The sequence below is a fragment of the Lepidothrix coronata genome, unplaced genomic scaffold, assembly GCF_001604755.1.
Source record: "Lepidothrix coronata isolate B3197 unplaced genomic scaffold, Lepidothrix_coronata-1.0 Scaffold1, whole genome shotgun sequence".
NCBI lineage: Eukaryota > Metazoa > Chordata > Aves > Passeriformes > Pipridae > Lepidothrix > Lepidothrix coronata.
The window spans coordinates 17456161-17471362 of record NW_016690181.1 but is presented as its reverse complement, the minus strand read 5'-3'; the positions used below and the strand labels follow the sequence as shown (position 1 = coordinate 17471362).

The window sequence follows — 15202 nt, the reverse complement described above, 5'->3', positions numbered from 1 at the left end:
CTAGTTATATTTCAGATGTGAAGTAGCAAGCAGCCATGGATTATGTATTACACTGTTCAAAATACAATAGCAGTACTTTTGTGGTTTGGATTCTGGATCACTCTTTCTTTCCTTGTTTAAATTATCACACATACCAGGGCTCAAAAGCCAGGTTCAGCTATGATACACCAGCTGAAAATTACATTTTCTGTTTTTTGTGCTATAAACAATGTATTTTTAATACACGTTACTTTAAAATTTAAGTTAAAAGATACATTCCAGTGCTTGAGGAGTATTTCGCATTTTTTGAAATCATTGTTCTGAATACTCATCAATTGTTCTGAATATTTGTGTCTGTGTCAATGTGGTTTTTTACTTTATCTGGAACATTGTAACAAAGTATCTGCCCAAAGCCCAGTCAGGTTGGTTTTGATCTGAAATATTTGTTCAAATACTTATATTTCATAATATTATATTTCATTATATTTCATTCTTGGACCTTTTTTTTGGCAATACCTTGGGTGATATCTTTCATAAGAATTGCAAGTTCACTCAAAATCCATAGTTTTTCTTCTTATATTACTTCATAAATATAGTATGGCTCTACAGAGCATCACTTCTTACCTGGCATTGTTGTGTAATTTAGTAGAATAAAAAGTTTTCTGAGTATGATTTGCTGTTATTGAAAAATTACTAGGATATTTATAATTAATAAATACAGACCCAGCTCAGAGAATTAATAGCAGGTGACATTAACATTTTGAGTATGTTTCAACAGAATATTTGATTTAAAAGAACTTGATTGTGTTGATGTGGTTTTTGAGCCAAAGATATATACACTGATAAACATATAAGGCTCCCACAGAAAATGAGAATTTTTGCAAGGGGAGAGAAAGTCTCTTTGTGTGGTAGATATTACATGTTTTCTAAATTATATACTTGTACATGGTCCTCTAAAAATGTTTGGAAGTGCGTAGAAAAAATGTCTTTCACTCTGCTTTGATTTTGAGGTCCACCAAATTATGCACTTAATGCACCTAGATTAAAACAGTTTTTTTATAAAAGGCATTAAGTTTGAGATTTTTAATTAAACTAACTTTCAGCTGGGTAGAAGCTTTCAATAAGAATTATTTAATTGCTGCATTTCCTTTGCATTATAATTATGGAAAAGCATATGATGGCTGTGCTACGTGTTTGAAGCTGTTGCAATGAGAATGAAAATTATTCCTTTTTGATAAATGAATGCCTCCTTCCCATTTTATATTGATTTTGTGGCTTGATTAATGTTTTGTCTTGTGATGACTAAGATTTGTGCTGTCTGATAAATCTTGTACTTTAAAGAAATGCAATATATACTAGACCTTTGGAAATTAATAAGTAACCCTTTTCTTTTCTCCTGCAATGTGTTTCGCTGCAATGTGCATTCCATTCCTCCTCCTTCTGTCTTAACTGTTATCTACCAGTGCTTGGGTACAGAGATAAATGTTTCACTCATTCAAATTCCAAATCAGCAACTAAGGAAAGAGTCCATCAAGGTACTGTATTCTGTGTCCTAAAAGCACATTCTTTTCTACCATCTTCATAGCTGCTACAATATCCTAATACATTCTAAAGTGATACTGACAGACAACTTTGATTCTGCATTAACAAAATTTTTAATTTTTTAGCTCAGTGTTGTGATTTTGTTTTGTTTTGGAATTTTTTGGCCACTGAATGTATGATGCAGTGACACTGATCTAACACAGAGTGATACATAGAAATTTTCGGTGTGAAAATTTTAAACAGCAAAAAATTAATTCTGGAAAAGAGTATTTAGTATTCCTACTGCTTTAATAAAATAGCTAAGAAATACTGTTACCTAGTCAATTAGTTTCTTTCCATAATTATTGTCAGGGTTAGTGAACAGGGAAAAATTGATTTCTGTCACATCAGAAAGTCATAATAATGCAGTATATGCTAAATAATGAATGCTAGATACTGCTAACAAAAAATAAGCTACTAGGCAAAATTAGGATAGAAACATAGTTGTTCCTTTTAATCCATGCAATCCATCTCTGGTAAACATGTTCATCTGCATGTATTTGTAACCAGTTTTGTTGCTTTTGGTGTGCTACAGGTGCTAATGATGGCTGCTTTTGTGAAATGCTCCCAAGTGTCACTGTGTATTTCTGTGTGTGTCGTCTCTGGGGACAGCAGTCTGTGTTGGAGCTAGCATTTTTCATACCAAATGAACGAGAAGTTAACTTCTCTTATTCAATGTTTGCTGTGAATTCTGCTTGCTAAAGTCTTCATTATTTCATCTGCAGTAGTTGAGACGTGGTATAGAAGTTTGTACTAAACACGCTGCTTTACTAGGTGAGGTGTTTATAAAACTGGCTGGCTGTGAAGTGGGAGCTGTTTGGAACTGTTACTGATTCATGAGCTCCTGCCAGCCATTCCCAGTTACTCCGATTCCTTTGCTCACCTCTCAGGCTAATAGCCAGACAAGCAGACAAGCTAAACTCTACAGACAAGTCCCTGTTGAGGATTACTGTACAGAATTATTTTTTCAATAGAAATGTAATCCTGCTTCTAAAAAATAGAATAAAATTATTTTGCTGGTTGAGCTTTCTCGGTGGAATTTACTGTTATCTGCAGCTTTTTCTTCTATGCAAGAAATGTTAACTATGCATATTATTAGATTTTCCTGAAGAGTGTGGGGTGTTGGTCCTATAGCATCTAAATTTCTACTACTATGAGATATTTCTGGTCCTTCTTTTCGATATCTTTCTTTGCAGATTTGTGGACAAGAGTCTCTTCTGATAACCTGATTAGTGCATATCGGGTTAAAGAATTTCACACTGCCATTTGAATGGCAAATTTAGTATACTTTAAGGAATTTGATTTTTCAAGTAGTGCTGTTTATATTCTGAAAACCCAGTACCTTTCAGCTACCTCACAGTGGACACACAATGTCACAAAATCATGGTTATTAACTTAGGCACGAGAAACAGAAAAGTATTTACTACTTGTATTTTCTTCTGCTAGTGCTAAACAGGCCTTGGCAGTCTGATTTATTGCTGCTTTATCATGATAAAATCACAAAACTTACTTAAGCATGATCAGATCAGAGCATGTCTGTGTGCTGTAGAAATTTCCTCCTCTGGAAATGACAGTACAGCTGCAGCAGCAAGGCACAATATGCAAACTAAAAGTGCTGCTGAGAGGTTGATGTGAAGCCATTCAAATATTGCTGTGCTGCTTTCAGATGCAAGTCCGTGGTTCCACATTTCCACATCACACTGCACTGTTTCAAGCTCACGTTGTTGCTAATTTTGGGATTTCTGTACCATGCCCTGCTGCCAGAGCAGTGATTTGAACTGTAGGGCTGTGATCTTCTAGGCATCCTTCTCTCTGCTCACACAGCTGTACCACTGTCCCATCTGCTACAATGTGATTAAAAGAAGAACTTTCTTAAATTCATTTTGATTTCTAATTGTCCGTTAGAAAGGACAATTAAAAACTAAAATTTGTGGCATTCTGCATTTTAGTCATGGCATTTCAAGAGTCAGTATGGAATACTTTATCCTGAAATGTAATATTTGAACTGATCATCCTCACATACATTTTCATTAGAGTATGAGATGGTTGATACTATTACACTGTGTAGGGTGAAAAGAACATAAGAATTCTAGGTAATAGGGAATTTTAAGTGATATTATTTCCATTTTTGAAGAAAGCAATTATGTAATATTCTTAATAGTTAGACTTCCAAAATAATATACCTGACAAGGAAGTACTTCAAACTTTTGTCCCACTTTCTGAAAAGAACACTAGTAATTTCATTTCTGTACACTTAAATAGATGTTATTTGCAAGGTCTGATTCATTTTATCATTGTATTACTGATATCATAGCAACTATTTTCTCTACAATAGAAAGTGCTGGTGCAGAGCTTGATTAGTGTTTTAGGTTACATGATAATGCAGTAGGATGGTTTTGACAAGTTTTGTTACGAAAATATTTCTTTCCAGTACGTGCTGTTAATTATGTCCTGTGAGGGGTGCACGTGACATGTTTAAGCACTCTACTTTCTAAATTATGTTAAGCATATGCCTTAATAATTATGATCTTCAGTGCCTCACGCAAAGAGGTTTTTAAATATTTCTCATCCTTATGAAGGTGTATGGGCGAGTCTTCGTTCAAGCAACCGATTTATCAACACTCAGACTCCATTCATTGATGTTGGTGCAAGACTTGCAGGGAAAGATAACACCCCTTCCTACAGTAGCAGCAGTTTTCTGCAAAGTCAGCTTTTGAGAAGACAAGCAGCCCTCTATATATTTGGAGAAAAATCTCAGTTACGGGTAATGGCAATTTTTTTTTTTATTTTATGTTAACATAGTTTTTATTTGGCTTGAGTTTAATAACTCTAATGTTACAAAACAGGAAATAATACTCTAGATAAGGCAGATGGATAACTCTCCTTAAGGTCTCAAGTCTTATGAGAAGTATTTCTATATGCAGAATAGCAATTAATGCTGTATAACTTAGTGGGGGCTAGGGTGGTGAAAATCAAGCTCTGTGGTCATGTAATACAACAAAGTTAACATAAAATATACTACATTGTCTTGAAGAGCAGTTAAAGATCAGGCTCAAACCCACAAAAGTTCTGTGCATTTGTCACTTTTGGTCAAATATTAATGTATTGTTGAAGTAAGAGATGCAACGATGGGCAACAGATGACTGGAGAGGAATGGAATAGCTTTTGTACAAGGTAAGAGCATTCAAACTGGGAAGAGCATGACTAGGAAAGACATGCCTTGCTATGCAACAGAGCATCCAGAAAAGCCTTCATATTCAGAAGTCACTGTGTCTTCACTGTCTCAACTGCTGTCCTGCCTTGGCTTTGCAAGGAGCAAGGGCAGCACAGCTGGGCTCTGCTCTGTCACTGCTGGGATAAAGCTGAACAATGGGACTGTAGGCAGATGGAGTGGGGCTGGTGCAGCAGCAGTGGAGCTTGCTGCCCCTTCCAGATACCATTCATATTCCAAGGGAAGTGCTGGAGCTCTGCATTTACAAGTCCTTTCTTTCAGAGCCACACTTAATTACACCTAAATACATACTACTGTACTCTGAATCTGCTGACTGCTTGTCTGATGTTCAGCTGAGTCATCATCTCGGTGATTGCTATTTGGGGAAATAGGAAAACAGGCTTATTTGGTGATTTGAAGTGCAGTTTTATTTTTCCCGATGTGTTGAAATACGCTATGAAGGAAATGGAATGCTGTAAATCAGGAAAGCGATTACCAGAGGAGGAAACCTTCGTTACTGTGGGCAACACTTAAACTCACATCAAGCCAAATTGATGAGAATAGAACTCTGAGCATCCTGATTTGATTACATGAAGAGAACCATGATGTCTGCAGTTTCATACACCTTTTTGGATAGATTTTAATATTTTATATGCGGTTGTTTAAGAAACAAGTATCCTCTACATGAATTTTTGGTAGTTTTACTTGTTTCTGAAAACGACTGCAGATTTTTTTTTAAGCCTCTGCATTCGAAGATTGAAAAATCAGTTGTTTTCTACTTTCTCAATCAAAATGTGAACATACATAAGATAATATGTATTTTTTGAAATACATAACCTTCAAAAACAGTTACTGGTAGTAGGAAAATACATCAGTATTCAATTCTTTCTGAAATTTTGTTCTTTTGGGAGGTGGAGGAATCATGCTGTGCCAGAATAATGCATCAATTGCACAGAATTGAATTGCCATAATCCAATAATAACAACTATTCACATTTCTATTTATTTGATTTCTTAATGACTGATTGATGAAGAGTTCAATCATGAATCTAAAGTTGTACTTCAGTCTGCTGCTTTGACGTGACCCTTTAGGCCACTTGTGCAAACAACAGAAGCTGGTTAATGTGTCAGCAGTCACAAACAGTTGAGGATAATATGTTAGTGCTTGGTATAGATTAAAACATTTTTAATCTATTACTATACAGGTGTGTATTATTATGCAAAATATTGAAAGAGCTGACTGTTGGATGTACAAGCAACAAGCATTGGGCAAAATCAGCATGAATTATTCTGAAGTACAGTAGGATGTATATAATTTGGAAACATCAAGGATCATTATATTATGCTGAATTATTTCCTTGCTGGTTTAGAGCTCAAGGGGTTTTCACTTTCTGTTTGTTTGTTTTGTTTAATAACACAGTTTTGCAGAAGATTAGTCACCTTTGGGCATTTCTAAAGAAGAGTGTATTGTGTTAGCAAATGTAAGAATAAAATTGCATAGTGATTAAGTGTTTTAAACCTTCTATCAATGATTTGTATTTATTCTATAAATTCATTCAAGTTTTGTTTTAGTATAAAGAAATCTTGTTGATTTTTGATTGTGAAGTACTTTCCTAGTTTTTCTAGCATCCTGCTAACTTGGAAATTTTTAGCTTTGTAAAGGGCATGCATTACTGATGTAGACTCCTATAAAAACGTGCTTTATTCTGCTAAATATCATGTCACATAAATTGATGATACAAACAGAAGTGTACAACATTTTAAGGAAATGGTGCTACTTTTCTCATTGCTTTTGTCATACATTATTGCAACTTACATTCTAAGAAAGCAAGTTTGCTAGGTGAGTTATTAAATTTGGATTTGAACCATGACAAAATACAAACAGAATTAAACCTGGGCTTTTGCTTTACCACATTTTCACTTGGCATCCTATGAAGGAGCTTAATGAAAATTATTTGCAGGCCAAGTTGAATTCAATGAAAGAGCAATTTCTGAACAAAACTCAAAAAGTTTGGCATTAACATCTTCAGTGGTGCTTCATACATGAGAATTGCTTTTGCTCTAAATGTTCTCCATATTATCCTTTTCATCATAGTCCATTGTTTTGGATTTTTTTTTTCAGTTAACTAAATTATTTTCTTAATTTGGTCCTTCTTTATTAAATGTAGTAAGTTAAATAAAACAAGAGGAATTCTGCTAGGAAAACTGTCTGGTATTCTCTGCCTGCTATTCTGTGCTGAACTAGGTACTTCAGACAAACAACTGTCACAGTGTACAGTGACTGCTTAGATGAGTCAGCTAGTTTGTAGTTGTGATGGTTCTTTTTGGGTTTGAGAGGTTTTCTGCTTTATTGAACTCCCAGAATCTGTCCTGCACTGTTGGTATGTTATTTTGGTATGTAATTTTAATGGTAGTTATTTTAATTTGTATTTATTTATTGCTAATTTGCTTTAAAAATGCTAAAGGAAACACATTATGTTGTGTATAAAGAACTCAACAGATTTGTCACTCAGCTCTAGTTTTTCACTAGTATTACTACTAAATTTATTATTAAAAATAAGACTGCTGTGCAGTTCATTCTGCTGTTATGAGTAGTAGAAGAGTACTTTGTTATGGTACATTTTCCAAGTGGTGTAAGGATTTTTATTATCCTGGGCAGGTGAATTAGGAATTAAATTATTTAGCAATAAAGCAGACAACACTTTGGGATTTAAGGAGTCTGTCAGTGAAAAATATGCTTCCCTTTTAAATTACATCTGCTGTTGTCCTTTTCATACAGGGGTTCAAACTTGATTTTGCTTTGAATTGTGAATTTGTTCCTGTTGAATTCAGTGACATCCGACAGACAAAGGCAAGCTTTAAAAAGCTGATGAGAGCTTGTGTTCCCAGCACAATTCCTACTGATTCTGAGGCAACATTCCTTAAAGCACTTGGGGAGTCAGAGTGGTTCCCACAGGTAATTTATATGACAGATACTTCTGATAATCTATATGCAGTACTGCTCACACAAAATAAATTTCAGGCTCTTCTGACAGAGAACTATTGTGTTGTAACCAGCTGTTCTTCTTTGCTCATTTCAATTACTTCACATACTATCAATTCTGTCATTACCTAAGTATTATTATTTTAATACAATCATAACATTTACTAATCTGGGAGGCATTTTTTATAGCATAATTTATGTTTTGTAGCATGGAACACATACACAAGAAGAGATCACTGATTTTTCTGACTATATAAATTTATGGTCTTGGTTTTAACTGGGTTTTCTTATTTTATGTATTTTAAAAATCAGGAAAAAAATTTAGAACAATAAATAAGCTTTTTTATTTTAAAACCAATATTCTACTCTTCATATGCGTTCCCACCCTGAATTTCGATATGCACAAGTTAACAAATAAAGCAAACATCTGTTGCCTGTTGTGGGATATGGGGAAGTGCTTGTTGAGAAGAGAGGATTTGTATGTGTGTTAATCTGATCTCTTTGAATCTGTATCTTTATTTCCCTATCCCATATTCCCTTACATAAATATTAACCAAACAAAGGCAAGACTGGAACACACTTTGCAAGATTCAAATGAAGAAGGATATGGGAAAGCCAGCTCTTTGTAAATCTAAAACCATTTTAATTATAGTGAATGTTTTTTAACAGTTGCTTGTTGTGTTTGGAATCTGCTGCTGTATATATTCTTCTCAAATGCAATTAATCATACAAACCAGAATTTTTTATGCTGATTTCCCAAAGAGGAAATACATGTGAGTAACACAGTCATTTCAGTAATTCCACATTTGAAAATGCACTCCTGATTGAAATGTGCTGTAGTGCAACAAGTGGCTTAACTTCTTCCCTGAGGTGTGGCCACTCCATAGAGAGCAAGGAGCTGGTCATGGCTGTGCCTGGCCAACATGTTTTTCAGAAAGGGGAAAAGTGGGAAGAGCACGAGGACGTGACTCCCTCGTTGTGTGAACATTTTCAGGTGCAGTGGAGTTGAGCGAGTTGATAAGTGTAGATAAACAAATTGAATGTCACTTTGAGGAAATAAACATGTCCCTATAGCAGCACAGAGACTGAGGGGAGATAACACTGCAGTTACTCCTTTTTGGCATGTTTCAGAGGATCACTCTTTGCATTGAGTGTGTCACTCTTTGCTCAGGACTAGATCATAATGTCACACACTAGCTGTGTGGCATTTAAACCACATCTCTCTGCTTTAAATCACGTCATATGTGACTTACGTGATAAAGTTAATTTATGATCTGGCACATTTTCTGCTATTCCCGTGAAAGAACACAGATCTGTCATTTAGGAAATGTGTTTTTATTGTATTATGCTTTCCTCTTCTGGGCAATAGAAGTTTAACGTTATTGATTTTAACACTGTAAGGACTAACTCTCTCTTTATAAGAACGTGAATGCATAAGAAGAAATTTGAAGTGCTGCCCTATATTCTGAATGCAAATTATAAAAATGTGTGGTTTGCATTTTTAAGACTGAATCTGTATAATCAGATTGCATAAAAGTTTCTTCATGGGGAAAAACAGCCTTTCTTCTATTCTGTTGCCTGAGAAAGTATAGAACAATAAACTAGCTGCTCGTGGTTGTAAAAGTGGTGCTTTTTTCAATGGTTTTCTATAACAAATTGAAGGAAACTTTGTTTAGGTTTTTTTTTCCTAATTAATGGCTGTTTGAACACTCAGAGGAGTCAAGGTTTTTCCATCACAATTTCCATGGTAATATTCATCAGATTGGTGGTTTTTTGAGAGGAAAAAATCAGACTGCCCGAAACAATGATGAATTTTCTAGTGTTTAGCTATTTGTTTGGTTGAACATTTTTCCTCTTATTTTCTTCAGTTTAATTTTCTTTTCACTTTCCTGTGCCTTCTGTCCTTTCTGAACTTACTTTTTCCTTGCATAAATGGTCTTAGATGTTTCTTGCCATCTCTTATTTGTCTTCCTATATTGTTTTCTTCCTCCTTTCTGGCTTTCATCTTTCCTGCTGCTTCTATTGGTTGGTTATATTCAGTGCTCCACAAAGAGCAATACTGTAAAAAGCTGAACTGTTTATATGTTATATTATCTCATTGTTTACAAGAGTGCTGTCACAGTGCAACAAAACCAGTGGAAACATCATATAGTTTTTCCTTTTAGTAAAAACTATGTGAAGTCTCACTGTAAGATAAAGTTGCTCAGATTCACCTGAATTTTTTCAACCTGCTTATACCTATTGCATTTGAAATGGCATCATTCCAGTCAATAACTCTTCCAGAGAAATTAACTAACTCACCTGCTCAAGGAATTTTAGCATCACTGCATAATAAGTATCAAGTTCAAATAATTAATGTGTCCTCTTTCCATATGTTTTAGCCTGTCCGCCCAACTATCTGAACTGTTTCTGGGTCTATTTTTTCATTTGTGGTTTGATTATAAGTAATGTTATTATTCTTCAATTCATTAATTTCCAACTTCCATGAGAACTAAGCATTAAAAATATTATCTTGTAAATATCTTACATAGGTTCTCCATCAAAATACTTAGTGACTTTATGGAACCTTAACATTTCACAGGAAATTATTTTAGTGTTAAGCCCAGGATGGAATTTCTTTACAGTAAATCTGTCAGCCATTCTCCTTTTTATGACAGCTATTTTATTACACTACTCATTGGCTTTAATAGTTTAATAGTTTAATAGTTTAAGTTCCTATCTTCAAAAATTTCCCTAGTTTTATTGTAGTTCAGATGGAAATTCTTAGACGGCTACATTTTATTGTTGTCTAATCGGTTGCATCAACGTGTTTCTCTGTGCTGTATGTTAATCTCAGAACACCTTTTTAAATATTAAGTGCTAAAATATTCTAGTTATTGATATTACCTAGAAATTTATCTTATGCTTGAGTACATTATTCATTCATAATGCTTTATAGCTTCACAGGATAATGCAACTGGGTGTGATCATCTCTGAACTCCTGGAAAATGGTTCTTCTGTTATGGTTTGTTTGGAAGATGGCTGGGATATAACTGCACAAGTAAGATGCTATTAAAACCTTGAAATAGCTAAATATTAAGAAAAAACACCAAGCATTACTGTTTTAAACAAGTGACAGATAATTTGCTATAACATTGATAAATTTGTGTTGTGGCAGCAGAGGCGAAACTAGAATGCATGAATCCTTGCATTCATTTGCAATTTACACCATGAAATAGTTCCTTAAAATGAATTTGTTCCAAAGGTCCAGATGTACTTAACAATTCTAAGGCTTAGATACAAAATCGGCATTCCTGCACCTGACCATATGTAAGAATGAAAGCTAAAAGTTGCCACAACTGTTCTTTTTAAACATACTACACTCTAAACACAGAAGAAATTCATTCTCTTCCATTCACTCCATAAATGGAGTTAGGAGACCACACACAGGGAGAAAACTAAATTTGTGCCAAAGTGACTGTAGCACCTGCTGCAAGGACAGATCACCACAAACTATAAATTAAGTGAATGAAGACCCGGTGCCCCATTTTGTAAAGGCATTGTGTCCATGCAGTTGTTTCATAACTCAAAAGATAAACACAGATATCAATAAGTCTGTAAATAAAAACCTCATGTGCAGCCAGCATCCTAATACCAGGTAAACAAACCCACAAAGGAATGTTAACGTAATTACTGGAATCACTGTCAAACAGTAAAGAATAGAGAACAGGGTGTGCATAGCTGGAAGTGGAAGCAGTCTGTGCTGTATTTTCAAGTCTCCTGAGATGCTGCTTGTAAAGACAGACTGAAGTTGACTGGTAATCACCATAGCATGGCAATGCTGCAGGAAATCTAAAGTCAAGCTCAGGACCAATTCTTTAATGCTTTCTTTTGCTGAGGTAGCAGATTCTGCCTTAAAACTGTTTATGATAAAAGTGGTTTTATTTCAAATGTCATTAAATGTAGTAATCATTGTGGTGACTTCCCCAGTCTGTAGTTGCTTAGGTTTGACTTTTACTGATATTGTAAAGCCTCAGTTTAATTGAAGCTTTTTCATATGAGATATTATTTGACTTGTTTTATAAAAATACTTAATGTATGTGATAAAATACTTGCCATTGAGTTTATATGAAAGCTTTTGTTTTCTTGAACGGTAAACAGATTATGGAATGTTTATATTCATTTACTAAAGGGTTCTCCTAACTTCTGTCACTCTTAACACAATATATCCTGTCTTGTGATCCAGGTGGTATCTCTGGTGCAGTTACTCAGTGATCCCTTCTACAGGACACTTGAAGGCTTCCGAATGCTGGTGGAAAAAGAATGGCTCTCTTTTGGTCATAAATTCAGTCAACGTAGTAATCTGAGTCTCAATTGTCAGGGTAGTGGATTTGCTCCTGTTTTCTTACAGTTCTTAGACTGTGTGCATCAGGTAAGTCAACCTCTATCTATCTAACTTTATTTACAAGAAGGATACATAAAGAAATGTGTATATGCCAGTATTTTAGACGTTGTGGATAAGGGTTTGAGAAGGCTAGTAATGTCCTTCTCTAGTTTTTATTAAAGTGAATGGAGTGCACCTCAAGAAGAGGAGTGGTTGTCTAGAGGAGACTGACCCATCCGCACAAAGCAGACTAAGAAGGATGATTGGCAGCATGGATCTATTAAGGTCATTTATGTGGAGATTTCAAACAAAAGTTTTTTAAGCTAAGACTGGCTTTTGGCAGTCTTAGCTTAAAAACATCTTTATTCAGAAGAAGGAATTGACTGATTTTTACAGTGACATTTTTTAATGCCTTGTGCTGATGATGAGCCTTGAAAAGGCCTTGTACTTCATTAATTCTGGAAACAATGATAGCCATAAACCAGGGGTCCTGGGATGTTCTAATTTTTTTATGTAGTACATGTTCAGAAGAAGAGGGACACCAACAATTGTGTTGTGTAGGAAGAGGTTAGGTTAAGAATATTATACTCATTTCAAGTTGATTCTGAAGACTATCCTTTTCTTGATTTGAAACCAGTCAATGTAAATTCTTCGCAGAGTTTCTGTGTCTGCAAACACAGGATAGGCGCTTGCACAGTTCCTTTGTACGTGTGTCCTTCTTGTCCCACTTCTCTCGTTTTTCTCACTGGAAAAGCTGAAAGTCTCCTTGACATTATTAACCTGTATTAAAATTTATGGATGACCGTGTCTCACACAAGATAACTGTTGAAGCACCAGCCTTCTTACTGGGAAGACATGTTCATAGTGAATACTTGCATGAAAGAGAAGTCAGTAAGTAGACTTACTCTGCTACCTGAAGCAAACTCCACAGATTAAATAACTTGCTAAACCAGTGAAAAACCATCTTCAGATATGAGTCAGATTGATAATGAATGAGCTTATAAGAAGATGAGTAAAGACAGAAGAACACGTTACTGAAAAGAAAAACTTTATTTGCATCCCAATTTTAAACACCAACAGTCATCATTATTGCTGTCTTGGAAGTTAATGAATCATATCCTCGGAATTTGGATTGATTCCTACAGCATTCCCCTTAGGGAAACCTTAGAAGTATTTGTCATATCTCCTGTTCCGTCATTCTCTTTCCCAATGGTTGTGGTCCTCAGGTTTGTTTTATTTGAAATAGGGAGATTTCTCTAAAAATAATCAGTACTGCATCTTTCATTCTTAATCTGCCCAGTTGTCACACTAACTATTTCTTAAAATAGGCTTGGGGTTGTTGCTCCTTTTCTGAAGTAGAAAAAAATATATTCTTGGTTGCAATGGCAATTCAATACTAAAACCCATCTTCAATACTGAAACCCATCTGCCTGGTGGTTTGTTCAATTCTGCATGTAAATCATACATTTTGGTCATGGTGCTGTATTCTCTCTGCTGTCAGGAGTCTTCTCTAAGCTTAAATTACCTGATTGGATAGCTCTGTCTGTTAGTGGAATGGAGTGAACTTACATTTGATTTTAAGCAGTAGTATAATTTCAAAGTGAATCACTCCAGCATCTCCCCATCAACCATTTGTTGATGCCTACATCCTCTTTCTGACCCTGGAAACACTTTACTCCAGTTCTACTGTAATAAATCTTAGGCAGTTGGCATAAAGAAAAGCAAGGAAATTATCCACGCATACCTCTATGGTGTTTTTTTCTTGCGTCCAGAGGTCACACAAACTTTGAAACAAATGGGTTATCCAGAACAAAGTTAAAATTTAAATTCAACGATTTTGGTTTATTGTCGTGAAATAGAATTTACCATGTTTTCTTCATGGCAGAACTCTTGGGGTTTCTTTTAAGTTATGTTTAACGCAGTCTGCAGCTCTAGGATCATGTAATAGTGAGTTATAATCATCCCACCTTTAAAAGTTAGGATGAAATGTAAAGTGGGATAAATCCCTGATGTTAACAACTGTCAGGTATGATTTTGCCTCAGGCTGCAAGGTGCCTAAGATACTGCTGCTTGAAACGTGAATGTGTCAGGGAAACGGAAGAGCATTGCCTTTGTAGTTCATCTCAGACAGCGGCTTTGATGCGTGTCACAGATATCTGGCTCTTCTCTATCCTTCCGAGGCATTATAAAGGGTACAGGTTATTGACAGACACATTTTACAGAAAGGTCTGTATTTCCTGGTCTGTGAGTTTGGGCTGTGTCCACGTGCCCTGGCTGCAGCAGTGTCAGCAGGAGGATTACCTCCTGCAGCCCATCTGGAGCTGTTCATTACTGCTGCTCCGGTGGAGTCAGCACCCCTCCAGTCTGTTAGCTGAGGGCTTCACGTGACCCTGCCTGCCTTTTCCAGCCAAAATGATAGAAAAGATTTGGTAGGAAAGACCATTAGATGCAGTTCAGCAGCTCAATCTGAAGGAGGCAGTAACTTTGTGTGAGGAAAGGTAGGGCTGTGTACGGGTTATAATCTTTTTACCCAGTGTTGTCTTTATCCAGGACATGGCATGGGAACAGAGCTTTATTGCATAATCAGTGTAATATAGATAATTTATACTAGTTTGCTATTAGAAAAAAATCTGTAAGATAAATGACTTAGAATCCCACTGAGAATGCAATTCTGAATAAGTTTTCTAGAACCAAATTTATGAAGATTAGTCTTCTAACTCATGATGGCATACTATTGACATACCAAATTGTAACAGTATGGTTGTAAATTCTAGGGAAATTATTTTGGAGTCAAATTAATGGAAATTTCCTAGGAATTTACTGTAAAAAATAAATTTAGTAAACATTTGTACTTGAAAATTTTTGTTAAGCTTCACTGGTTTCTATGCAACTTGTTAGACAACTACAGAATCCAGCTAGATTGCAATTTGACCCTGAATATATTATGATCAGTTTTTTAAAATTGCCTATTAACTGGAAATAGATGTTTGGTCCTTTCAAAATATTTTTAACCATTAGTGTACCTCCACATAGGAGGTACAGTCAGAAAGTTACCGCAGAGCCATTACATGCATTAATGTCATGGG

The 15202-nt window shown here is 35.4% G+C and overlaps 1 protein-coding gene across 1 annotated transcript in view; it reads left to right on the top strand.

Moving 5' to 3' along the window:
* The window catches only part of SBF2 (SET binding factor 2), a gene marked incomplete at its 5' end in the record, with an annotated part of 56840 nt that overhangs the window by 22985 nt on the left and 18653 nt on the right, over nucleotides 1–15202 (top strand). Inside the window, 5 exons of the mRNA XM_017806677.1 lie at nucleotides 1443–1514; nucleotides 4140–4324; nucleotides 7550–7726; nucleotides 10692–10793; nucleotides 11979–12164. Coding sequence (XP_017662166.1) covers nucleotides 1443–1514; nucleotides 4140–4324; nucleotides 7550–7726; nucleotides 10692–10793; nucleotides 11979–12164 — 722 coding nt within the window. The remainder of the gene's footprint in view (nucleotides 1–1442; nucleotides 1515–4139; nucleotides 4325–7549; nucleotides 7727–10691; nucleotides 10794–11978; nucleotides 12165–15202) is intronic.